This window comes from Patagioenas fasciata, chromosome 3 (genome assembly GCF_037038585.1).
Source record: "Patagioenas fasciata isolate bPatFas1 chromosome 3, bPatFas1.hap1, whole genome shotgun sequence".
NCBI classification, from domain to species: domain Eukaryota; kingdom Metazoa; phylum Chordata; class Aves; order Columbiformes; family Columbidae; genus Patagioenas; species Patagioenas fasciata.
The window spans coordinates 20,985,457-21,013,092 of NC_092522.1; the positions used below are offsets into that span (position 1 = coordinate 20,985,457).

General features: G+C 40.0%; 1 protein-coding gene across 1 annotated transcript in view; it reads left to right on the forward strand.

The window, feature by feature from the left end:
• The first annotated feature begins 1,413 nt into the window (after nucleotides 1-1,413).
• Nucleotides 1,414-27,636, forward strand: part of LOC139827673 (ALK tyrosine kinase receptor-like) — an 81,494-nt gene continuing 55,271 nt past the window's right edge. Inside the window, exon 1 of the mRNA XM_071807270.1 lies at nucleotides 1,414-1,536. Coding sequence (XP_071663371.1) covers nucleotides 1,518-1,536 — 19 coding nt within the window. The 5' untranslated portion in view covers nucleotides 1,414-1,517. The remainder of the gene's footprint in view (nucleotides 1,537-27,636) is intronic.

The following is a 27,636-nucleotide window of genomic DNA, read 5'->3' on the forward strand; positions in this document are numbered from 1 at the left end:
TGGAGCTGTAAAGAACATTTCGTAATCGGCTTTATTAGACCCCTGTTGTCTAGTTTGGGTCCAGCTGACCAGTTACAGTTCACTAAAAAGAAATCTTTTTTCACTGGTGCTGCATTTTTTCCTGTAGCAGAAGAGAAATATGAAGCAGTGGATTAGTAGGGACTGAGTGACTTTACAGAATCTCTTGTGTCTGGTCGTGTTTATGGTTAGTGAGTAGCCATGGAATAAACTGGGGTGAAATGAGTGATAGGCTCTGTATCGCTGCCGGAGTAATACACACCTCGTGGGAGGCAGACCTTCCCAAATGATGTCAACAGATGGTTTTACTGACAGCCTGTCCCCAAGCATGAAAGGTGAAATGGGCATGTTATCGTACAAGTGTTTCATTCCTTAAAGTTTTCCTTGAAGATCAGAATTTCAGTATAACAGGGAAAAAGCTTACATTTTTACTGTCTGTCATTAGACATGTCTTGCTGAACACAGAACATTTGAAAGTTAAATCAGAGGGGGATGTGTAAGAGCTGAGGGTCTACCCATAGTTCTTGTGCTGCCCGGTGAGGTGTTTTGGGTGGACCAGCAGACCCAGCTGGCCGCAGGTGAGAAGGGGGACATCAGAGTCAGCCAGGCCTTGGTGCCTGCTAGCACCTCAGAGAAGAAATTAAGCTTATACAGAGTTCTTGTTCTCATTTACTCCTAGCAGCAAGCTAAGTTGAAACACTCATGGAGTGGGGATGTTAGGCTCCGGGGCTGCCAATCCAGTCTCTTAGTTCCTTGATTTATTCGGTGGGAGTGTTTGTTTGTTTGTTTGCGAGGTGGTGAGGGAAGGAGTGCAGAGGAGGAGTGTTTTAGTTGTAGTGCTTCATGCACTCGTAGACATTCCAGCCAGCTCCATTAGAAGCAAGGCGTGTTACCTCAACCAGTGACGCGGTGCTGGGAATTACAGCTATTGCTCAGGCCCTGGAGACTGGCTTATTGCCGGAGTGACTAAGAGACACCACGGTGAGAAACAGGAGGAATAGTATTTAGAGGGGGTGTGCACGTATACTGCAGATCTCACAGCTTGCCTTGCAAAGAAAGTTGGGTTTCTTTTAAAAAGCAGGCAGACATCTGTGAGAAATCCAGAAGCACAGAAGTGTGACAGAAGAGAGCAATAAGCTACTATTTAGCTGGGTTTTCCACATCTTAGCTGGGTGGAAATCTTGGCGATTAGAAGCGTGCTTTTGCAAAATCCATTGGAGGGAAAGGCTTTGACCATGGGACACCATGAGGGGTGTGAGGTTTGGGGTAGAAGGCACGGGGTGACAAGCCACTTGTGGAGCTGCTGCTTTGGAGGATTTGGTGCTTGTAAAGTAGCCTTTCTTACCACTCTTCTCCTTTGTTCTTTCCTCTCGCTGTATGATGAGACCAGATGGGTGTTGCTTCAGAGGAGAGTTGGACATCTAGAGAAACCATTTCGAATCTCACTGGAGTATGTTGCCAATGGGAACAAGAGCGTAGCAGCTGTGGATTCCTTTGCGATGAAGAACTGCAGTACAGGTAACATTTTATTGCTTCTAGCTCATAGCGTTTTGGTGCCTTTTTGGAGGGGAGCATGATTTCTGACTGTTACAGAACTCTCACAGAATGAAGGCATCTTGTCAAATCAATCTTTTAAATTAAAAAAAAAAATTCCCTTCCAAGGAAAAATTTTTTTGATGTTACCTTAGAAGTTTTTAACTTCTTAAACGATGCAAGTTGTTTTTAGTATAGTTTGTTGGTGGGTTTTTGTTTTTTTTTTTTCCCTTTGGAAAGAATTTCTAGGAAAATTTCATTTTGGGAAAACCAAAGCAGTATTCATCCTGGCTTGCCAGATGCCTATCATTTCTGCATCAGAAAGCAGAACAGATGAGCAATTCCTAGACAGATAACTTGCAAGCCATCTTTTTGCTGTTTCTAGTAACAAATTTCATGGTTATTTTTTTAAACAACTGTGGAAAACTTGGTTATAATAAAGTATGCCTTTCTTTGGCAATGTTCCAAAGTAGTTATTGCTGAGTAACCCTTAATAGCTCAATGTGTGTGTGGAATTTTAATGATGGGCAACCTTAATGGGGGTAACTTTTTAAAATATGAGTTCTGTTATCAATTCCAGTGTGTGAATTTAGTGCTTCATGCCAGAGGCAGCTGCATTTTAGTTCTACCGGCTTTATGGATCTTCTGAATCATACTGAAATCTTTAGGTGGCATGTCAGTGAAGAACATTATTACTTATAGCACTTAACACATTACCTTTCGTCCGTTTTATTTATTTGGAGTACTGCTGAGTTGAGCTGCATGTCCTTCTTTCAACCTGTCTAGGACAGGGAAATTGCTGCAGAATATACATTACTTCGGTTATTCACGTTGCTCTCCACAAAGGCCAGTTGTATTAAGGGGTTTGTTGCACTATCTGCACGCAAAGGTGTTCTCTAAGTTCCAGCTAGGAACCACCTGACGTTCTGCCGAAAGCACGAGGCATGTTCAGACAGAATGCTCCTGTTCTGCTGCTGATGCTTGGAGCCTGTCTTGGTATCTCTCTCAGGCTGAAAATAAAGTGTTTCAGCTCCCCAAAACAAAGTGAGCAGGACAGGAGTCATTCAAATCTACAGTGCTTTGGGAAATCAGAGCAACAAATATTACCACAGACGGCGGGAGATACTCAGCTCCCATGAGGGTCCATGGATGCTCCTCTTGGGAGTACTTGAAGGAGAGCTGTAGGTGAAGGACGGTTGGCTGAGGGAAAGGATAATGTTCTGCCCGTTCTGCTGGGCACCCATTTGCAGATGACAGATGGCAGTTGCTGAAGCTATTAAGATACATTGTGAGAAAAAGAAGGAACAAATCTCCCATTTTGTCTATAGATTTCTGGCAGTAGGCTACTCCCCTTCTTTGCTTACAGGACACGGTGTATGAATAATACCAGGAGGGAATAAAACCACTTGTTCTTTTTCTGTTTGTTGAAACTGCCAAGCGTTTTGCACACAGCTGAAGATGCGGTGCTGTGTCCTTTTACTAGAAAAGAAGGTGATGATGAGCAGCCAAAGGTGGCACCTTAGGCTTGGAGGATATAGGGAAAGCAATAAGAAAAGATTAATCTAAACCTGATTTTTCTGCAACTGTTAGCCTTTGGGCAGCTTAGCTACTTGGGTACCTTGATGTCACTGAAGCACCTAAAACATGAGTGAATTTGGGAAGGAAACATCTGAGAAACAGTAAGAAGCTTCAACCTAATTTTTCTAAGCCTTTTAAAGACCATATACACAACTTAAAGATAAATAAAGGCACGTAGACAATCTTAGGAAATTAGGCTACCATTTCCGTAGGTGAATACAGGTTTGGATCTAAATTAAATGCCAAGATGTGAAGAAGGTAGAAGTTTGAAGTTGGGGTTTGCTTCTGAGCATTGGGATTTCCATTTTTTGGCTTCTTTAATCATGGAAAAGATGAGATTTTTATTGCGTTTGAACTGAAAAAATAATAGCCTCTTTAGGATTGAATGGAAAATTAAGATTTAAAAAAAAAAATTCAGATGCGGATAAAATTCTTGATTCTTTTTTATTCCAAATTTAAAAATTCTAGATTGATATACCATCTAACTAAAAATGGTTGAGTACAAACATAATTCTATCCTTGCATTGTCTTCATTGTACTCTGTATTTCCCTTTCTTCATTTAGCAGTGCCGCAAATTAGAAAATCAAAGGGCTTTGTCACTTGAATATCTTCGCATTTCCAAATTCCCATCATACAATCGATCTTGATTGGGTAAAGATTGATAGAAAAAAGGAAAGCCCTTGCAAATTGAGGGATTTCATTTGGTTTTGATTGGAGTTGGTTGGTTGGTGTGTTTGCTTTGTTGTTGTTTTTTGTTTGTTTGTTGGATGAGGTGTTATTGTTGGGTTTTTTTGTGTTTGTTCGTTTGTTTGTTTGCTTTTTAATGCTCAGGATTGGCCACAACTCTATTTGCTTCATCTCTTCTCATGTCTGTAGTTCATCATCAACATACTCCATCCCCTGACTTTAATTCTTTAAAGGCTTTTTAGCACTTGATAGGTGCTAAGTGTTTGGGGTTTGTTTGGTTTGATTCGGTTTTGTTGTTGTTTTGGGTTTATTTGTTTGTTTGAGGTGGGGTTTTGTTTGGTTGGTTGGTTTGGGATTTTGGGGTTTTTTTGGTGGGTTTTGTTGTTGTTGTTGTTGGGGGTTTTTTTTGTTGTTTTTCACATAAAGTTTCCTGAACCATATAATTACTTTCAATCAGAAAGCCCCTGCAGTCAACAGAAAGGCTGCTTGGACTTCTATAGGTTTTGGATCAGGACATGAAACAGGTAGCATTGCCCATCATCCCACTGCCAATTGACTTTCAGTTGCTGTCTTAAATGTGAAGCAGACTGTGTTTCTGAGTAAAACCTATGCTATTGATTGTGTGATTTTGTTTCTTACAACTTACTATTTAAGTAAGTGCAATATCCAAAGCAAAAAAAAAAAAAAAAATTACAAATTGCAGAGAAGTAGTAAATTAATTTAATAACGTCAGTTAAGAATTCGTTCCTTCTACGAATAAAGTAGTTAGTACAGTGGCATTTTATAGTTGATGGTAATTTCTAGTAATAAAAATAGAGTTCATTTCCTAAGTAATGTATTGATTTATTAATGATATTTAATGGGTTTCTTACTCATTTTGTACTGCAGTTGTGAATTAATTAATTTGCTAACTTATTTCCAAAAGTCTTAATTAAAGTACTTAATAGTGAGCACAAGTAAATGACAAGACATTGTTTTACTTAGCAATGTTCGATTTCCCAGTTCTAAGTAACTTTTTAAGTAAGAGGGGTGGACATCAAATGCTTCTAAAACATGTTAAAGGTTTAATGTCGCTCCGAGGCTGTTTAAAACAGCTATTTCAGACACTCAGCCTGTCCAAGAGGAAGCACTTAGCTTTCAAGTTTTCAAGCTCAGTAAGCAACATAAAAAACATATTTATTTTGGAGTGTGTTGTGGATTAAGTTAATGTTTCTGTCCACTCAGCTATATCTTTTTTCAGTACATACTGAAAGTACATAGGAATACACTCATTATCTTCAGAGCTGGTAAGCAGTTAGTTCTGTAATGATGTCATGGTTATAATACTTATGCAAAGTTAAGGTTGTACTAAAAGCAAAATCCTTGATCCAAAGCAGACGACCTCTCAAGATAGGAAAAATTTTGAAGACTTAAAGGTGGTTTTACTGGAGAAAAAAAGGCAGTGGGGGTGGAGTACGCATATGGACTTGCAACATGTATGAAGAAATATGGGTAACTTCCAGATAGAATTTTTCATGATCCCATTTGATAAATAGTCGAGCAAGAGATTTATGAATCAACTACAGGAAGTCAATAAGGGCTTTGTCCAAACAGGATTACTTATGTATCTGAATCACTACTAAAATGATGTTTTTGTGTATTCAGACAAAACCTGAATATGTATCATTCCAGTTTTCCCACATATTCTCGCTTTTGCAGTTTGTCTTATAAATTAATTTGCTGACAGGGTGCTGTGGTTAACTGAACTTAATGAAGTACCAGTGAGCCACTTTTCAGAATGAGTTCTGGATGCTTCCTACTGGAAAATTGCCTAGCAAAGTTAACCTCTTCCAAACCAAGAACTGAAATAGTATCAGTGTATCCAGTGGAACTGTAAAACAGCCCAGGCTGGAATCAACCTCAGAAGATCATCTGGTCCAGCCTTTCATGGGGAAGGGAGTTTGGGTGAGATTATCTGCATCCAGACCAGCTGTATCTTCAAAATGTCCCGTGATGGGGACTCCACCATGTCCCCCTGTTCCAGTGAATGTTTGTTCTCACAGTAAAAAATTTAAACACAGGTTTCTAATGGAAGTCCAACATAACACACAGCTAATTGGGATGTTAATAATCAATTAATTATAAATGTTGTATTACTTTTAAGAAAGTTTCACTTGAGTAAAATTGCCATATGTTTACAGAAGATTTGTGAAGTCAATATTTTTTAATTAATTATTTGCCTAGTTGTGGCTATGGGGCAGAGGAGAGAAGACATGTACCTTCGCTGGAACCAACAATGTCATGTGATATGGTCTGGTGATCCACCACTGCTCCAAAATTCAGGAGATGGGTGAAAAGGACAATGAACACAGTTAGGATTGTGCCAGGGTTATGAAACTGAAAAATAGACGTTATTTAAAAAAAAAAAAAGGTAGTCTTAAACTTTAGAAATAGTTGTCTCTATTTGAGGTTTTGGACCAACATATACCGTAATACCTACTTGGCCTATCCAGGTCATTTTTATGTAAAGGAAGCTGGAGAATTTTCTTTGGTATTAATACCATGGTTAAGGAGCTTACCAAGCCACAGGATAGATCCAGTGCTAATTGAGGTCAATGGGAATTTTATTCAGTATGTTTGGATTAAGTTCTGAGTAGCCTTAATTTAAAAAAAAATAATAATAATTAGGCAGATTGGCTGCATTTTCCTTGGAGTGGCCTATACTATTTATACAGTTCCACCGAGCTGTTTTTCCTGTGAATCTAATTTCACTAAGTAGGCATTTGGAAAAGCTTTACTATTTTAATATTTGCCTCCAAATTCTTTGGCAACCACCTTCCTCCCCATTCACCTCTGTTCTCCCATGAGATATGACTGATTATTCTGACTTCACGTTGTGTGCCAAAACCCATCTCTAACCTGATAGTGTTTTAATGCTGTAAGGATCTTGTGTTGGAGAAAAAACTGCTTTACAGATGAGTGTGGTGGCTGTAGTGAAGCTAAATCGTTTTAAGCTAATTCCAAAGTGAAAATTATTTCACTTGTGAGTTTGTGCTCGTTTAAGTAAAATAAATTTAATGCACTTGTTATGGAGCTTATATACTACTTCATTTTTCATTTTCATCTTTTAAAAATTAAGTTATAGTAATGCTGGGAATAAAAAATTAAGCAAATTTAGTCTTAATATTGCTTCTAGAAGAGGCACAGTAACTCAATTAGTTTCTTACAGTAGTTTCTTACTGTAGTTTCTTACAGTCATGAATTAGTGATTTAGCATTTCTGTTACTGACTGTGAACACCTGCTTCTTGTGGAGCCAAGTTTAGACAGTTATGGTTTTGTTAAATAATTTAATCTATTTAAAACATTAGCGTACTCACCAAAGGAGGGGTGGGAAACGAACCTGGATGACTAAAACATTTGGTTTTCATAGGTCTGTCGTGCCAGTGTGTTGGTCAATGGGACGTAGTACTCTGAGATATTTGGCTTTTTTAAGATATGAGGAGGGATATATAAAGAAGTGTTTTATATGGTATAATAACGCTTGTAAAACTGGTCTTTAAAATGGATGCATTCATACAGAAGGTGGAAAGGCTGAATTTTGCCACAGAAGGATGGAATTTGGGTATTAGACAGTCTTACCAGAGGGGACAGTTTCATCTGCTCTAATTCTGAAAAACACAGGTGACTTGGGATAAGAAACAGAATTGAGAAATACCAGCCTTTAAAATTCAAAGCATTAATAATCAAAAAAGAAGGGCCTGTTCATAAGAGGTACCAGGAGCTGCTTGAGAGACACTGCAAATCCCTCAGTTCCTCTACCAATGTTGGCAGTTGTGGCTCTTAAGTACTTTTTAACACCTTGAAGAATTGGCCAATACATTATCTTTTTAATGCTGTATATGATTTTTATACTGACCTTCTCCCTTAATTGAGGCTTATTTCAACAGGGGAGCCATTGATTCAGTGAAAGAAAATGAACTCTCTAATCTGCTTTCCCCAAATTGAACTTATTTTTATTACTATTAATTGCTGCCACTTAGTTCTTGTGATGTTTTAACTACTTGGATTTATTGAAACAATCATAGGATTCACTATTATCACTTGAGAAATGGGAGGACACTGATGATTTATGGGTGACCCAATGATTTTAAACAAGTATTACTCCAGGTTCAGTGATTTATGCAAGCTCATCTGTTGCACAAGCAGATGATAGTGTCTCTCTCCCTTTCTCCCTCCATAACAAGCCCTTACCCCTGCAACAGAGGGAATGCGGAACCTTGATTTTGCTAAAACAAGGTCAGGGGTAGTTTTGCTCTGAGCTTTGTTTTACATAGATGCAGGAAGTTCACTGTTAACTGTAGGAAGGGCTTTTGATTTAGACAGGACTGATGTTTGAAGATGTTAAGACCTGGCTATGCAACTTGATTCCTGTTTGTGAGGAATTGCAGTGGTCTTTGAGAAGAGGTGAGAGACAGCAGGGAAACTTAGAAAGTAAGAGCAGAAGAGGGAGATGATCAAGCAAAAGGGAGGGAGTCGGACTGTGTGAGCAAAAGAATAAATGAGAGAGGGAGAGGTGAGGAAAGGAGAGAAAGCGATAAACCAGTAACACTGAAAACAAATGACAGGCTATCAGGCAAGAATAATTGGTCTAGAAACTGAAAATGTTTAAAGAATTTGACCAGTTAGAAAGTGATTGGAATAAACACTTACAATCCAATTAATTAAGTAGAGCAATCAAACTTGATCAGATAGCCACTCAGTCAACCAGACTGAATTAACTAGATGGATAATCTGTTGAATCAGCAAAGAAACCAATTGAGATTGAAGGGAATTCAGTGAATTGTGAAAACTGAATTTAATGCAAAAGGATTAGACAATTAACATTTACAATTATCAAATGAAAAGATAAATATCTGGATGTTCAGGTGAGTGCTAGCCCGTTTTTCTGGCATGACTCATGAGAGCCTGAGGGGCACTGGTGAGCAAAATCATTTTTGGAAGATGAAGAACAAAAACAAGGAGAAGATAGGACAAGAAGGAAAGAAGGTTTTCCGTGTGTGCTTCCAGGTTGTGGAAGATGAAATAACGCCAGCAGCAAGAACCTTATTTTTTGAAGGCCTGCATAGGTATCGTACACACCAACACTGGACTCTGAGGTACTGCTGCTCTGTAGCGGTGCAACACATACAAGATTCAGAAAACTTATATTTCCTCCTCTTTCCCACAGTGAGGACTTCTTTTGATTTTGGCTCAGGGTACTTCTATACCTCAGGGCTTATCGTCTGAAGTATTCAGTTTCAGCTTTTCTCTGTCTGAGAGGTCTTATTGCAGATCTGCCCCAGTCTTGCTATAAGACCCTGTCCAGCTCTTCCCTTTTCTTGTCCAAAACCTCCCTTCTTGTCCAAAACCTGCCCCAGGGAGCCCTGCTTGCTTTGGACTGCTCTTCTGTTTTTGTGTGTCTACTGCAGCCAGCTTTCTTAGCAAACCAACCGCTGCACCAAACCACCAACATTCTTTAATAATTCTGCACTGTATCTGTTATTGGAGGGGTATGGCACGTTGGTGCCAGCAGTGGTGGATACAGTGAAGTAGACACTCTGGAATAGAATAATTAAAACCAAAAAGCCTTGACCTTGTAGTTGCAAATCAAATCCATAATACATAAATAGAAATGCCAACTGACTAGACCTGGTACATTGATTTTTCCCTGAAAAATTTAAGAGTCTGTAACAGGGGACCAAAATTTTCTGAAAGGGAGTGCATGCCCTTTCAACAAATGAGACTCCTTTATGCTGTATTTGGAAACTCACAACCTGTAGCCACACATCAGAATCTCGGTCGAGATCATTAAACCTGTGTGTTGCGATTCTTTTGCTTTGAGATAATGAAAAATGTGGGGAAAGAGAGGATCTTTCAAAAGCTGCCAAGTGACTTAGGAGCACAAATTAATGGGAACCATGTTCCTTAGTCCCCCAGGAGTTTTCAAAAGTGCTGTCATTACTGAATTTTCCCGAGGCGTGCCTTCCACCTGTGTGGATGAGAAAGGACAGACACTGCGCAGTGCTTCCATGGAGGCAGTTTTACGGAGTCCCTCCATAAATGAAGCATGCAGGGCTTTTATGAATCGAGCCTTTGAAAGCCTTGCTAGTAAGGCACATTGATCCAGAAGTCACACAGGGATGGCAAGATCTTAAATTACCCGTCTGGTTTTATTACATGAAAGAAAATTTAAGAATACTTTTACCCCTCCTTCTTTAAATGATTGCCAGCTGAGGTGCTGAAGTTTTGTACAAATGAGAGGTTGTAAGCACTTAAATGAGTCGGCTGGGTTCTGGGGCCAGTTCCAGATTGAATTGTGTTGTTCATGGGGTCTGATTGACGGAGTATCAGCATATTTGTAAGTGAAATAAGAGGTTTGGCAATATTCTTCAGAACTACAAGGAAATACAATTTAGTCAACTCTTACAGAGCGATTTATCATGTTCCAAAAATGGTATCAATGGTGGATTTTTCATTTTATGTGAATGAAGATGTCCAAAGCAACTATTTTGATACCTCGAAACTTTGAGGGTTAAGAGACAATCTGTCTGGTTCTGTGAGATGATGGGTTGCGGCACACTGGGATCTGAGCTCTTTCGGTTGATTTGTGTGAGCCACAATCTAGAATAAATGATTTTGAGGAGACTACAGCAGTGAATATTCCATGCTCTTAAGCCTAAACTATGTACCCTGTTTTTAAGATGCCATTTAGGGCTGTAAGCAACAACTGCATAAATTGAGCATCATGTTATACAGCACAAAAAAAAAAAAATGCAAAGGATCGAATTTCGATATTTCTGTAATATTATCAGTGTTGCTATTGATTTAGAGAAAGTTACTGTTGACTCTTTAAGCACCTCATGGAATAACAGTGTGTGTACATCAGTTTGTGAACATATGCTGATGAAATCATAACGAAAAGAAAGCTATCGTCACTGTAAGATCAGAAACACTAAGTGTAAAGTTTCGGCAATAGTGTTAACTCATCAGGCGCTTTTATTGTACACATCAGTAACAAAACAGTAGTAAAGTGACTCACCTGTCTAGAAAAATTTCCAAGTCACTTAGACAGCAAATTAACGAAAGTGTTTATTGCATGTGAGGTGTTTCACAAAGTAAAAGAAGTGAGTAAACTATGAAGTTACTTGGGTGGAGCTTCTGCTAGCAAAAGCCGTAAAAGCACATTGCGTGTCATCCCATTAATTGCTGGAGCTTTGACTTCTTGAATAAGCTGTCTGTATACAGTTATCAAAACTTTTGAAAAAGGATAAGCCTAACAAGATGTTTGATAGGAACATCACTGATTTGGACTTCAGTTTCTTTGTCATTGCTGGATTCTTCACAGCCAAAAGAAGAGTTTGGTTTGGAAAACAGAAGAGTTAGGTTTAAGTAATAGCTGTTCTTTCATTGTAGGTCAAGGAGGCTTGAGCCGATGCTTACTGTTTGCAATGGTACATACTACTATACAGTTACACTGATTTTTTAAAAAATGGATTGCAAAATGCATGTTGTACAAAGTATATTTTCTAAAAGTATGACTTTAAACTGATTAAGACAAATGAGAAATGCAGAATAACCTTTTTGATCTTATGTTGGAAAAAATTTCTACTCCAAGAGATGTTTGACCTGCTCAATGACAGAACCCGAGGGAATGTCAGGAAGATGTGCCAGGGGAGGTTCAGGCTGGACATTAAGAAAAGGTTCTTCACCCAGAGGGTGCTGGAGCACTGGAACAGGCTCCCCAGGGAGGTGTCACGGCCCCAAACCTGACAGTGTTCAAGAAGAGACTGGACAACACCCTCAGACACATGGTGTGAACTGTGGGGTTGCCTCATGCAGGGACAGGAGTTGGACTCGATGACCCTTGTGGGTCCCTTCCAGCTCAGGACATTCTATGATTCTGTGATCTTTGCACAGAGTGGTTTGCAGAGATCTTCCATGCTTACAGTGTTGTCTTCTGTTTTCTTCTAACTTCATCTTTGGAGCACCTCCAACTTCCTCTGCTCCCAAGTGAAATCAGGCAATTTCTCTCAATTGGGCAAGCCTATTTCTCCTCGTAAAACATTCCTGCTCTAATCTCATCACAAAACCTTTAGGGCAATTATTACTCCATTATAAGTTTATATTGTAAAGAGTAGTCTTCATCTTAATTGTTGATTTGTAGAATGTGGGCTAATTTGTGACTTCATGTAGCTCCCCTTAAATTATAATAGATGTGTCCACTTGCTGCTTCTTTTGCTAACAGTACCAAACATCAGCAGTGTCTGTAATGCATTACAGTTGTCTTTCTCAAGTATAATAGCAGTCAGAGCATTCTCTGGTTCATATTATTTTTTGACTTTTCAAGTAAACAGTGCATTTCTTTCCTGGACAATTAGGATAATTGCTGAAATGGAACTGAAGTGTCATGACCGGGCAGGATGCCACCAAATGGAAGTCAGTCATGCAAAATTTCCCTTCCTACACTGCAAGCCCACAGTGATACTGTTCTGTAAATACTACAGAGGAGTTTATTACTGTTTCCATTTATTCACGTTGCTGCACCATCTCAGAGCAGTACTCACAGGTGAGTCTGGTCTGTGCTGTGCACTGAGTACAAGCAAAGGACAAAGAAATGAGATTGTGAATTCCTTAGCATGCATATTACAAAGGCAAGCGACAACAGATTAATAAAGATGACCAAAGCCCTTTGGCTGGGCCGCAGTGAGTGAGCATTAGATTAGCTGACACCTGGGATGGAATTATTTGGGTGGAAATGGAAACAATTTTAAACAGCCTTTTCATCCATCTTAGAAATGAGAGACAAGTAGTGAGTGAACAGAGGCAGGCCAGTTGTGGTGGCAACAATAACCAGCAGTTTACTGGTGGATCTCTAACAATTTTAAGTCAAGGGATTTGACTGATGCAACAGGAAAGAGTAGACTTGCCGTCAGCTTTGAGATTTTAGTTAATGCCGGGCTCTGCCTAAGCTGGGACTGTGTTGGTATAATTGAGTGCTGTCACTGGGGAGTTTTCTTTAGAATATTACACTCAGTCCAAAAGTTACTGGGGCAGAGAGCTTGGTCATGGCAGAGCTTCCCTGTTTGCCTGAGGAATCTTGCTGTACTTGTGTGGGTTTTACTAAGTGCCAAGTGCCCATAAAGAGTGCGTAGGAAAGGCATTAGATGAAACGAAGACAGTTTCTTTTCCAGTTTATAAAGCCGAGCAATGGATTATTTCTTTGACTTAATAGTGTATAGGAGAACTCATTTTAACACTTCTACATTCTGCTGATGCTGTCTGCTCTTTTTAGCATTTGAACTAAGGTCAGAAAATATTTTCACTGGATAGGAAACAAAAAAGGGCTCTCCTAAACTCCAACTTGCAAAGCTAATTCCCAAGCAGTTCAGTGCAATTCTCAGCCTAGACCTCAACTGAACTGTCAGGAAATAAAATCTGTATAATAAACCAGTCATCTAATTCACGACGTCACGGGATTCAATCTCCCTAGGCAAGATTTAGTTCAGACATTCAGATGCTTTGTTGTGTGAAGTTAGACAAGGTGATATTCATCTTTTGTGACTTCAGCGATCTGAAAGTTAGGCATCATGTCAAAGCCAGTCTCCAGGGTCCCTCTGTAGTCAACAGAGAGAAAACGAGGCACTTCAGAGAGCAATTCATTCCACCTTTAACATCATAGCATCATCAGAGTGTCAGGAAGGGGACAATGCTTTGCTTGAAGAATTGTAGCCTGGAATTTCTAACAGAACTATCCTTTTAAAACCGATGGGTACTTCAGTACCTGTAATCTATAAAGTCTGCCCACCAATTCCTCACTTGTGAATTAATAGTGTCAGGCAAGGAATCTTTAACAAACAGATTCTCTATTGAATGTCCTCAGTGCTCACTGGTTAGCTTGCTAAACAAATCATTTTATAGTAATTATTTTGCAGGAGTTTATTCAGAGTCTGTTAGGATAAACCCTGAGAAAAATTAAATGGCTGCTGAGTGCAAGATTAATAGTGCTATCCAGGAATATTTTACAATACCAGCATTACCAAAGCAAGCTTCATTTGTGCAGTTTTGACAGGATGCTTCCAGTCAGACCTAGAAGCCTCTCTGCACTAAAAGCAAAGGCACCAGCTGTTCTGGGAAACCTGTATAAGCCGGAAATGTTTATCCTCTCTAGATACTTTATGAATGGGGATAGAGAAGGAAAGTAAATTTCTAAAAACAAACAAACAAAAACCCCAGTCCTTTCACACAGAAGAACATTAATCAAGAACAAAGTGCTTGTTGGTAGCAGGGCTATAGCCAAGAGCCTTCTAATGGAGCCCTGTAGATCGTATTGCTTTTCTGCATCCTCACAAAATCACTTACATGGAAAAGCTTTGATTTTTTTTGTTGACCACATTCCTTTTATGGGAGACCTCAATGAAGGCTTTTTGAAAAATCTACTTAAATTGAGTTGCTTTTGGACACTGGATCACATTATGCTTTCCACAGAGTGGTAATAGAAGAGCCACCTAGTCTTTTCAGTTACTTCCTTACCAGTAGGTGCAATTCCCTCTCTTGCATTATCTTGTTTATTTTTATTACCCTTGTGAATGACTCTGTCACTTCTGCTTAAGCAGAAGCAGTAACTCAATCCCTTAATAAAGCCTTAAACAACATTGCTGCTAAATGAGGTTAAGATCTATATTACATACAGCATTTGCCTTGAACCTTAATCTGTCCTCCTTCTGCAAGGATATCTGGTTACATTCAGGAATTAGTCATTCCAAATCCAGTTTCTGGAGATCATTGAGTTCCAGCCTAAATTTCAACTGACTGGACTTCTTAGGCATGATATACCATGAAGAGTCATGTCAGGGAATTTCTATTCCATTACATTAGTGTAATCAATGTTTCTTCTTTATTGAGAAAATGTAAAACAAAATGTTGCTTTCTGAACAGAAAATTGTACCGAGTTTTCTTTTAGTTATACGTGCATTGTGTTTTAATAATTTTTAATAGTATTCTGAAAAAAAAAAAGCTGTACATAAACACACCCTTTTATGTCCATCTTTGATTTAAAGAAAGTTCCCTCTTGTGCAGTTTCAAATTGAGACAGAATTTCGTCTGAACTTTAGCTTGCTTGCATTCTACATGTTTTAGAAGCAGACTTGAGCTGAATCTCTCAAATAAAGACCAAGCTGTATTTACAAGTTTTCCCAAAGCTGCAAAGGTGATGAGAGTTAGCAGTCCGATGTCCCACAGTATGCACTCTTTAAAAAGGTAAAGGGACATATTCCCTCTTCCATAATTTTATTTGCATGGAATAATAAGAATATTATCACGTATTGGAATTTTCTCACATATTAGAATGATACATTTTAAAAGTGACTAGAACACAGCCACTGAGTTGCTCCTCTACCTTGTAGCACCACTGTATTGTAGCTTTTCTCCTCTTGCCTTTGGGCAGGTCACAAGAGTCTGGAAGATGTTTTAATGCAGCCCAGAGAGCAGCTGCCATTTGAAAATGAGGCAAGTTAACATAAAATCCCCGAGTAGGTACGAGCTGTTGTTCTGGTCTCACCTGTCTGACTTTGCCTGCCATAAATCAGGGAGCACTCACATGTGCTGCTTCATCAGCAGATCCGGAGGGAAAGCAGCCCTGAGCAGATGGAGGCAATAACCTCTCCTGCCAGTGCAGCTGGAGGAGGATGTCCACCTGCAGCCAAAGGCACTCACCTGTACCACAGCCACAAATAACTCAAATAACTCCAGGATCTTGTTACCGTCCAGTTTAATTCATTAGTGTTGACAGCTGTGAGCTGGAGTGTTGTTGCTAAGGCTTAGAGCCTTGCATGGCCTGGGATTTGTGCAGGGCAATACCTTCACCTTGTGAATTTGTGACTGCATAGCTGAAAGTACTGGGAGTCTGTTGACTCATGGAGGGTAACATCCATATAAAATCTTAAGAGAGGAACTCTGCCTTGTTTGTAGTAGTTGGGCTAAACACGTCTAACTAATCTCAGGCCCCTTCTGTGGCATTTCTTGCTGCAGTTTCTTCAAGCAGCAAATCTATATTGTATTGAACATCAGCAAAACTCAGAGCTGGGCAGTTCTTGAAAGCACCTTTTTAGAGAAATAAATCACGTTTCTAAAGCACCTCTCCACCCTCAAATGCTTGTCCACTAAAAAGAAGCTTGGGTCTGGACTTGGTGCTGGTAGGTTTCTTTTGCTATTTTCCAGTACAATGAAAAGCAATTTCCACTTGAATTTTAGAAATCTGAGCAGTTATAATAGTATAAAGTACGCTAGTGACAAAGTCTGGAAGTAATTTTGGTCGGCAATTGGAAGTCTCTGTTCATAATCTCATCCTAAAACTGTAACAGATACTCAGTGCTTCACCTACAGAAAAATTAATGACTTGCACAGCATCAAAAATTGTTTGACACCACATATACATTGCTGAGTGAAGTTAGTGATTTATAACATTGCATGTGAGATGCTAATATCTAATTTACTGCATGAATCAGTGAATGCCAAATCAGTTTGCAGATTGCATGCGGATCAGTTTAATCTGTCACTTTAATTGTCAGTGAAATTTTTAATGTCGAGTTTACATTACCTGTTTTCCATACTGCATCTGCAATAGCAGCGTAGTACCTCCATAGCGCTCACGTGAAACTGTGCAGGCTCCATGGTTGCTTTTCACTACTCTCCAAATCTGAGGTTCTATCAGTTTAGTCTGTGTTTTGCTAATATTTGCACGTTTTAATACATGCCAAAAATGGAGAGAATGTTGTCAGTTCTGTCGGTGCTAACATGGTAAAAAGTTGTGTCTTTGGTGCACTGGCTGAGTGGGTACACTTCAGGGGACAGGACCAAGCTGCAATGACCCGGGGCTTCCTCAGACAAGATGCTGCATTAGCATGTGGTAATGACTCACGGGACTCTGTCATCTTCCGTGCTTCTCATTAGCAGTTGGTGATACACTCAGAATAGCCTTTCACTTGAGAGCCTCCATGTGTCACACAAGGGTAAGCAGCATCTCCATTTTTATCCTACATTTGTTAAAAATGCAACTTAGAAGGGAAAAAACTACATTTTAATACCTTTTCCCTGGACTTCAGTTTTTTGTTGTTTTTTTTTTTTTATATATATATATATATATATTAATTTTTTTATTTGAAACAGTGTTAAAAGGCATAAAATAAGGATGAAAAATCTGAAATGAAACAAATTTTGATAACAAATATCCTGCAGCTAACCAATATTTTATTCCAGGTCAAATAAAATCTTTTGCAGTAATGCTGAGCAAATGTTTTTTTCTTCTACAGGGGACATTTTCATTTTAGATAGTTCTTAAAAATGAGATTTTTTTTTCTGTGCACACAAATATATGTAATTTACATAGTGCTAGTTCTGAACAATAATGGAGCCCCATATCTGTCTTTCTGTCATGGGCAGCAAGATGGAACCTTGAAGAAGTGAAGAGACTTATCCAAGATCACAGCATAAGAGCCAGTTCGGAAATCCTGATCCTCTGATTCCATATTTGATAGGTGGCATTTCTGAAGGTGATTGATTTGCTCACAACTCAAGGCCCCTGCACACACAAATGGAGTGCTGATTTGACATACCTCAAAACATGGTGCTGGGCTGCTGTGTTTTGTCTGCTTTTCACTCAGCCCTTGCTTATTTAATTTTTTCTTCCTTTTGTTGGGTGGAGGATGCCAGGGTTTTTATTTCCAAGAACACCCTGAATGAGCTTGTAACTTAGTTATGGTCCATCTGGAAGAAGCCTAGTGACTGCTGAGATACCTTTAACTTCTACTTTTTGCTAGCAGAGATGAACAAAGTTATCCAGACATCCGCCCAGCAGGGTTGTCACTGAACCAAACAGGAGAGCGACGTAAAATAGACATAGGATGGATGAGTTCTCACAACGTGGAAAAACTTTGAACTGTTACTGTCTGTGTTGAAACTGCTTCATACACAAGGGGGCGATAATTTGGATTTGCTACCCTGTATTCGGCAGGTCTTAGTTTGCTTAGGTATCCTACTGTTGTGCTGAAAACCTTTCAGAAAACACAGAGGTTGTAGCCCATGAACCTGACTGCCATGGACATAGAGGCCTCTGAGCTTTTTATGTTACTGCCTGTCGAACAGTGGATCATTGATTTTATCCATATGAGATGCTAGGGCAAGGCACTTTTATCATCTTTGTGATACCTCGTCGACAGACTCTTTAAAATTAAATTGCTCACTGAAAAGCAGCGGTCATTGCCTGTAGGGTAGGAAGGAAGGACACGGTCAAAGTAGCTTTGAGAGCCTTTGCTGGAAGTGCTGCTGTGTGAGAGTCCTGCTGCTGTTTGTCAAGAAATCCTGGAAAAGGGAGCAAGGCATTTTTCCTGGTTCAAGTACAAATTCCAGGGCAGTTGATTTTGTTGATAGGATTTCACCAGACTTTCTGAATGTAGATTCCCCATGCACTGTGGGTTACACTCCAGGCTGTGAGGTAGTCAGTGATGTGAGTAGTTGCCCGGTGACATTCATTATAGCTGGTGAACTGCGTCCACATCCCATTAACTTAAAGCCCCAGGAGGGCTGGAAGTCAGGTATTTTAACTGTTCTCTTTGTAAAAATATATAGCGGGTATCTAACACCTTTGCACTTGGTATAACTTAACTGTACCATGGAGAGGAACATGGGCAGCTTAAGATGAATGGAAGTACAAACAGCAACCCATGGATCACAGTAAAAAGCAGGAAGACTTTGTGTTCCCTAAGATGGCTGACTTTCCCAAGATGGCTGCTGCTTACCTAGAAGGCCTGATGAAATGCGTACTCATTATTTGGTCTTTTAAATTGATGCTTCAAGACCAAGGGTAGACACATCTAAATATAAAATACCTTTTAGGTCTCCCCTAATCTGTTTTATGGCCAAAAGAAAGTTTAGTGTTTCTTTTTTATTATTCAGTGTGTTTATGCAGTTTGTGCTGTCAAGTGAGTCCTGTCCAGTACACCTTGTTAAGTGTAACCCTCTCCTAAACTGCTGAGGTTTTTTTCCAACATTTCCTTTCAAGCTGCACCACAGTCCAGTAGATCTTTGGTGGAAACTATACAGAATTTCATTATTTCCTGAAACTGATTCATTTTTCTGTCCTCTTCATGTCTTATATGTCTAATTATTTTTTGACTGCAAGTCAGTCAGACTGCATGGCTGAGTTGGGTTCTGTGTTGGGTTCATGTCATTTCCAGGTGCTCTGCTTGTCCTTCTGGACCTTCCCATAATTATTTATGGCCAGTGTACTACCTCTGTTTGCCCTCAGACCAGACTAACCCTATTTCCTTTGCAATAGGGCTAGCAGACCCTGTTTTATATTCTCTTTTTATTACTTGTTTTGTACCCAAATGTTTATGTTTTCTAGGTCTCGATGAAGAATGAGCGATAAGCTGTGTGTCCTCATCTCTATTTTGTATAATGAATCATTTTGCAGTTATAAAGGATTTAGTTATAAAGGATTTGTCTGCCAGGAAGAGGTACATTTGCATTGTAGAGATAGATTTATCTGGAATCAACAAGGTGTTATGCTTTCCTGAAAGCTACCTAGCTGGGAGAAGCATTTTACATAGTAACAGCATCAGAAAATTTGTGAGATTTTAATACTGTTGCTGATGATAGCTAAGAGATTAATTAATGGCCAACTGAATCAGTTAGCAAAATGGAGGGGAAAGGGCTTGGAAGAACCTTGAAGGGGAGCTTGCACACAACAGAAAGCCTATTGGCAAAGTGGGTAGAAAGGAATATTTTGGGTTGACATACATTTTATGGTGCTGAATTTAAACATGAGAGCAGTAAAAGAAATAGTTGTCAGTTCTGAGTAATTGTGTAAAATTTTCTGAGAGTTTGATTGCACAGTCTTAAAATCTAGAGTCATAAAGAGAGAAAAGACATGTTCTGTCTCCTTGATCTGCCTTTACACACAGTAACTGTTTTATTAAGATTCTATCACAGTGTTAAAATGAATACAAGAGCCATTTTAATATTATTTAACATTTGTCTAGCTATTCTACTGTGGCTAGCAACCCACAGGCATCTCATCCTCACGGCACGGTAATTCTGAGTAATGATACTGGTCAACTCTTATTGCAATTCTTTCTGTGCCTCAGTAGATGTTTGGGAAAGAGATCTTGCATGGAAAGCATTAACCAAAGTGTCCTTTAACATACCACAAGACAGTAGAGAGATTGCCTTAAAACTGGGTGGTCATCTTGTAATTGTAATGTCATCCTTTCTGGTGTTTTTTCCCTAATATCTTCAGTACATACCTTGGCTTACACAGAGCTGATTGCTTTGTTCTTCGCTGACATCTGTTTTTTTTCTGTAAGCGTTCCCTGTTTGTAAGTCTTCCCATGTTCAAAGATTAGCAGAAATCCTCCAGCAGAAACACAAACTCCAGGCAGGAGTCCTTCTCCAGGCTTTTTTTGATGCTGAGAGCCATTGACCTTCAGCAGTTACACTCCTGGGATAATTTCATTCAAGTGCAGCAAGGCCTTGAAGCACAGCCTGACACACGAGAGCAAAGAAGGGCTGCTTCTCCATCCCCCCGGACTGGCTTCAGAGCACTGAGACATAGGCAATTGTCAGTGCATTCAGCTGGAAGAGTCACCAGTGAGTCACAGCATCCACCAACAGACGGATGTTAGGGATGTGTGGAGCTGGGGTAGCACTGCAGCATTTCCTCTGGCTTCCCTGGGGCTGAAAGCTGGGTAGCCTCCGTCCCTTCCAGTGGCAAGCCGGTGATGTGTCACCAATACTATTGCTCTCCCTCACAACAAGCGCTCATGTGCAATTTCATTTTGCTTATGCTTTCAGTTTTTGAGGTATTATTGCTGAGTTTTTCCACAAAGTGGAGTATTGCAAAGGTTGGCACAATGGAGAGGGGCACGACATGAAACTTTCTTCCCCAGCAAGCTCCTGCTTCTGCCTGGAACAGCTATTGCTCTTTCACTCAGGGGCCAGCACAGGAAAGCATTTGGCTGTGATGTGAGGATGCATCACTGCACCCTGCTGAAAGGGACCGCGTCAGCTCGTGGTGGTGCTGATTCGTGATATTCCACCCACCTCCCCCAGCAACTGATCTGCAGTAAGGCCATCAACCTTAATTCAATACTACTGACAGCTGAAGGAGAGATACTGCTTTAGACAGTTATAGAAGCAGAATTGCATTTTAGAAATGAAAAATAAGATTCCTATCTAAAATGACGTTTGAATACAATTAAGTGTCTTACCTCTGTTTGTGGTTTTCTTGACAGGGCATACAAATATACCTCTGTTGACTGTTTTGGCAGTGCTAAAAGTAAATGACTGAGAGATTACTGAGATGCAACTATTGCAGGGTTTAGAAAAGGTTATATGTGACCTACACGGAATCAGCTCTTGATGCGGTCTTCTCCAATCTCTCCTTTCCGTGGCTGTTTTCTTGCATCTGGGCAACTTCAGTCCAACTGGTAGAGGTAGAGCAGGAGTCGAAGAGTTACCCTGGTTTGGGCAATTTATTGTCTCATTTAAGTAACTGAAATTGGTTGATGTGTGCTTCAGTTTCCTCATCTTTACAATATTATTGATTTTTTTTGTGGTGTTTTTAGGAACCAATAATCGAAAAAAATCCACTATGCAGTGTTGGTTGTGCTTGGGACTGAGGGGCCTGAACAGGCAAAGATAAAACTTACTTTAATAATTGAAAATGGATTTAAACCAAACCCTTCTCAGAAGCAAAATGTGGAAAATTACGTGTGTTTCCTATCTAATCAGCTCTTATAGTTTACCCAAGAGGCACACATGAAGTTTGGAAGCACTATTTTCACGTCCTTTCTCCAGCAGCCTTGTTTTATTTCATATTCAGCTCCATGTCTGACGTTGAGAGTGGCCCTGTGTTAAATCTGCTCCTGTTGTCTATAAATAAGCTTAGCGATCTTAACCACCTCATGATTGTGTCAGCGCCTGCCGCATGTGGCAAGTGCCATTCATCTTCCAGCACCGGCAATCAGTCCGGCCGGCGTTTCCCGGGGGTGAGCTTGCTGCCTGAAAAGAGACGGGTTCCCAGCCTATTCAGACCTGGAGAGGCCTGATGGGAATGGCAGAGCTAATAATAGAAGTTGAACCTTTTTATTTTCCCTCTCCAAGGTTTGTATGTTGAAAAATTCACTGAAAAATCACAGAAAAGGCTTTTTGGCCTTTATTTTTTTATTTTGAACCAGTTCCTTACTGTTATAAATACAGTAATCACTGCTTTTAGGAGAGATATGAAAGCTGGGGGTAGGGTTTTGTTGTTGGTGGTGATGGTTTGTTGGGGTTTTTTTCATCTCACAAATATGCAACAGTACTTGAGAGAAAAGGGAATCAAATAGCAAACGCAGTCTGATATCGAAACAAGGGCAACAAAAAACAACCAAAATAAATGAAATTTGGGTTTTTAACAAAATTACTCTATCTCATTGTATAGTTTGAAGGCAGGATGTTCATATTTAGGGATAAGAACCATAAAGATCTGCTGTGTGAGATGAAATTTTTAAAAAAGCCCAATTACTATACATGCACGGTGTTTCATAGGTATTTGGGAATAAGTATTTTCCATCTCTTTTGGTCCTTTACAATTTTGAAGATACTGCAGAATGTATAATTACCACTGCATGCTGAAAAATCAGACTCCTTTGTAAAATTCGCTGCTTCTGTTTACTTGCTTACTATTAGTTTTTGGATGTGCTGTTGGAGATGCTTATTCATTGGTTAGCAAATCACGGGAAAAAATACATATGTTACCTTGAGTCCTAATGAAAACAAAAAAGTAGCTAAATTTTGTGCAAGCTTAATAGGGAAAAACATTATCATCTCATTTGTTGCACTCAACAATTATTTGCTGTCTCAGGAGCTATGAAGATAAATATTAGATCCTAAGTCAACTTCTCTAATTGAAAAATGCAGAAGTGTGAAATATAGCTGAATTTCTTATTCCACATTCTGATTTCATTATAGTTTTAAGGAAGCTAGTTGTTGCTGTTAGTTCAGGAAGGCTACATCACACCAACATTAACGTTGGGAAGTCATTCAGTCAAAAGGCAGGAAAATGAACTAGACCTGGTCAAAGGCATTTCCAAGAGAACGTGGCGGGCCTGGCTGCTCTGAATGCTGCACGGCTCTGTGGAAAGTTCATGCTGCCGAAACGTGGCAGTGAACACGTGCCGGCTCCTTGGGTGTGCTGTGGAGCTTGCTTTGGTGTAAGCAATCATACAGGCATTAGACAAGGCTGAAGGAGCAGATGTTTTAAAATTTGTATACTAAGCATAATATCCCTACTTTGAAACAGCAGCAGTAGAGAGGGAAAACAGTTAGAACTGAGCTGGCTGAATTATTGACATGTGTGAGTTCCAAATCAGTAAGTTTCCACCTCAGTTTCCTGATCAGTATTTTATCTTTGTCTGAATTTACATTTTTAAATTTTTTGGGTTTATGATGATGTTTAGTTATGTGTTGAAACCTCTTAAGTCAGTATTTCCAACCCAGAATTGTTTTGAAACTTTTGTTCTGTGAGAAATTTGGGCATTTATATTTTATGTTTAGATACATTTTGAAATGTTGACATTTTCCATGAAATGAAAAATCTGTCTCTGTGTGGCTCTAATGAGCAAGATTTCTCTCCTTGAAGTGGTTCACTGTGGGAAGGCTGCGCCCTCAGCGTGCAGGGCAGGGGCTGCTCCCTCAATGGGAAGTTATTTACTGTCCTGCCTTCATCAGCTCTGTGGCCCTGTTCATTTTATACTGTAAATTATTCAAACTGCACTCTGAAGATAGAGTAAATAATTTCCTGACAGGTTTTCTTCATAGCTCTGTTATCGTAACATCTTAGTTCCTTACAAATGTTAATTAAATGAACATCACAGAGCTCTTGTGATGAGTTTATTCCCATCTTATGTATAGGAAGTGAAATAAGAAAATTAAAGCCAATGTTTGTAACTGGAAAAATGGGTAAGCTTCAGGCATATACAAACATGTGCTGCTTTTTCTGCCTGTGTGAGGCAGCCTAATAAAAAGAGATGGCCTCCTCCTACAAATGTGGCTTCACTTGCATCCTTAGGCAATGACAGCAACAGTAACGAAGCTGCTACAGAGATTAAAGCCAGAAATTATGAAGTGTTGACTAATTTTGGCTGCCTGGTGTGAGAAACCTGGAGCCCAGTCTTTTTTCAAAGCATTTTTTGAGGACATTGTGTTTTCCAAGTATCTCTCTCACTGGTCTCATTTGCAGCTGTGACCACTTGGCTTCTTTGCAGATCTGAATACAGGTGTCCTGGGGTGGGTGCCTGGAACACGAGAGCAGCGGAGCTTGCTGTGAAAGTTTTGATTTATATCATCTGCCCTGTATCCTATTAGAGTTCAATGGCCATTTGCCAAGGATGGCTTCTGTTCCCTTAAACACGAACTCATCTTTCTCTTCTTCCACTTTCTTAACTCCTTTATTTCACACCTTCCAACTTCTCTAATGGTAAAAGCAGGAGTATTAATGACTTGTATCAATAGAATTTTTTTTTTTTTTTCTAGAATATGGCTTTCGTCAGCGCCAAGTGAGCCATCAGCCTTCCAATGTCTGCACTGCTATAAGGCTGGAGGGTTGGAGATGCAGAGTGAGGAAATGATGTGCCTGTCAGAAATGGCGAGTCATAAAAAATCCATAATCAGAAACTCCCCAGAATTCTCACTATCCCTTTTAGCTAGACACCAGCTTTCCTTTGTTTCACACAACCTTTAAATCCCCCAAGGACTCTCTTTTTAAATATCTCTGAGTTGAGGCCTTGAACTCAAACCAAAGAAGGAGCAGATGAAATTGAGAAGTTAATGAGAAATACTTGTGACAGACAAGCATTGTCAGTGAGGTTGCACAATCCCTGGGTTTTGGTGGCATTTAGTGGATGAATGTTAGGCTGCAGCACTAGCCCATTAGAAAGTATTTTAAAGAGGTGTAGTTAAGTAGTAGGAAAGTTTCTCTTTTTTGAGAGGTAGCACGTATGGTGAGATAAGCATGGTGGATTTCCTTGGGTAGGTATTTCTTACTACATACATGCAATTCAAAATGGAAGTTTTTCACCTTGTGTGCAGACAAGGTCTTGCCCCAAGAACCACTGGAGTCAGTTCAGCTGCATCCAGCTGGGATCCTTGGGGACAGTTCAGGGAGCAGCTTCTTCTTGGTAAAACATGCATGTGGGTGCACATTCATCCCAGGTCTTTGCAATTGCTGCCCACCTGTTTTTGCAGAATACAAATGACAAGGTTTTTAAGCGACAACCAAGTACTGCCCTATTAAGCTCTCTGTTTTAATGTGTGCAGAGTAGGAGAGCTTTACCTTATTGTGTTGGTCCCAAAAACTTTCAGTAGCATTAACAATTACGGCCTGAGAAGTTGAATGTAACACATGAAGGTATAATTATGTTCAACTGGATTAATTCTGCATGGTAATTAGCAGCGTAACCAGTTTGCAAGATAAGGAATACCTTTGTGAATGCCTGTAAGAACTTCAGTCTTCTGTCCCTCCTGACCAAGTGTGATGTCAGTAAGTTGGAGGTTCCCATTTTGCAGCGATCAGGTATCACAGTCTTCCTGGCCACATCCCTCAGAGCCAACTTCACTGGAACTTGCCAGCACAGTTCTATTTCTGTGCTGGTCAAGGGAGCGGGGAGGAGAGAAGAGGCAACCCAAGTCGCAGAAAATCTGCTGAGGAGTGAAATACATTCCCTTTGGCCCCACAATCTGAGCAGTAAGTTGCTTATCTCATGTTAGGCTAAGACACGTGATTTTGCCCTTTTGTGCTAATCCTGCTACATGGAAATGAAGTCCAAAAGCGTGGGCAGTCGAGAACCCAGGCTGTCATTTGTGTCCAGGGTCTGGTACTGGGTTTGAACACTGCCAAGGTTGGATTGTGTTCAGAAGCAGGACCTGGGAGGTACAAAGTCAGCATGTGTTCCCCAAGGAGATGTTTGTTTCTCCTTTCAATTTAGAGCCTGAAATGCCATTTGTTTAATGTTGCTGTTTAAATAATGATTTATAAGACTCCAGGCCAGCCATGGTGCAGCTTAATGACTGCTATAATTTATGTATGCCACTGGCTATATAAACACTGCTGTAACTATAAAGGATGTCTCCCACAAATTTTGCCTTGATACTGATTTGATACCATTCATTTTCCTTTCCTTGCACATCTTTTGTGTGTGTTGGTTGAGGCCACTTGACTCAGTGATCCAGGTCATTTTGGCTCACCTTGCCAGGAGTCATTTGGGCTGGGAAATGAAAAGAGCAAATATCTATTTTTGTTACAAAATATTTTAATTAAGAATCAAGTTTTCTTGAGCTTGGATGCAAACAGCTGCATCAAGTGGCCTATTAAAAAGGTCATTTTTATTTGGGCTTTTTTGGTTATCCATTTGTTCTACTAGTTAATCATCTCTTTTATCCAATTCATTTTGCGTTTGTGCACACAGTAGGCAAACAAAAAAGAGACAGGAATAAGTCAAGCATTGTCACAGAGCCCAGCCGTTCCCCAGGCTTCAGCTTTGCTATTTGTGTTCTCTAACCTATACAAGGAGCATGTATATACGCATCTAATGTAAATCTGAGCTAATTCAAGCCCCGTCTCCACAGAGATGAATGAGCATGCAAATCTGCTGCTTTGTTTTGGAGGAAAAGCTCCTGGAATTGCTTGATGTCTAGTTGCAGCCGATGGCTTTTGAATACAACAGTCAGTTGACTTCAGGAGATTTGTGCTCCTGGGCTGCAACAAAGACAACTGGGAAGACAGTAGGTGCTCTTGAATGCTTTGGTTCTGTTATAAATAGTGTTAATGCAGTAATGTGCTTGGAAAACTGAGTGCCTTTAGAAAGTTAAATGAATTGAGTAAACAGAAAAACTCCATTGCCTACAGTAACCCCTCCTCTGAATCTCTGCATATCATATCCCAGCAGCTGCTGGGATAAAATATGGACGTTGCTGAAAAGATTGCAGATGAACTGAGTGGGCCGTGAGAGCTGGTAGTAAACGTGGGTGTTTCTTCAAAACCATTTGTGCAGTAATTCAGAAAGACAAAAGTACTTCTGATTTCGCGTAAAACTTTTTAAGAGTGTCATGATGTTACTAACCTCATGGAAGTGCTCTGGGCCTTGTTGCTTAACTTTTCTTTAGGTGATGCTTCCAGCAACATGGTACCATATAGGTTCATTGCATACCCCTAGGAGAAGGGATCACCTGCTGAGTTACCAGAGTTACTTCCTATGGTTTTCTGGCATCGTTTGCACACTGACCTGAGCCCACTGTGACTGACTTGTGACATGCGAAGAGCTTTGCTTCTGACGCAGGGAAGGCTCTCAACGGTGTCTCCAAGAGTGCACTTTTGCAAGGAGCACGGCAAGGCCAAGGAAGATATCTTCTCATTGCTTTAAACCCTCACTGAGGGGCCTGCAGAAATTGTTAGCAGCCAGCTCTGAGTTACTTGGTCTATTTTTTCTCCAAAGCTCTCCTCTGTAGTCAGCCTTGACCCTGACTGAAATACAAGGGCACTGTGCAGCCCGTATGCGGCAAGCCGAAATTGCTCAAAGGCAGGTGAAAAAAATTGAGCTGACAATAACACAGAGCACCCTTTTCAGGAGCCAGGGTCCTTTATTAAAAAGGTTTGGCATGTATTCCCCCCACTCCTGAATTGATTTGCGCCATAAAATGAGCCTGAAGAGAAATAGTGGTTGTTTTCCTACATGCTTCATTAATTTTTAGTTTTGGCAGGCAATAT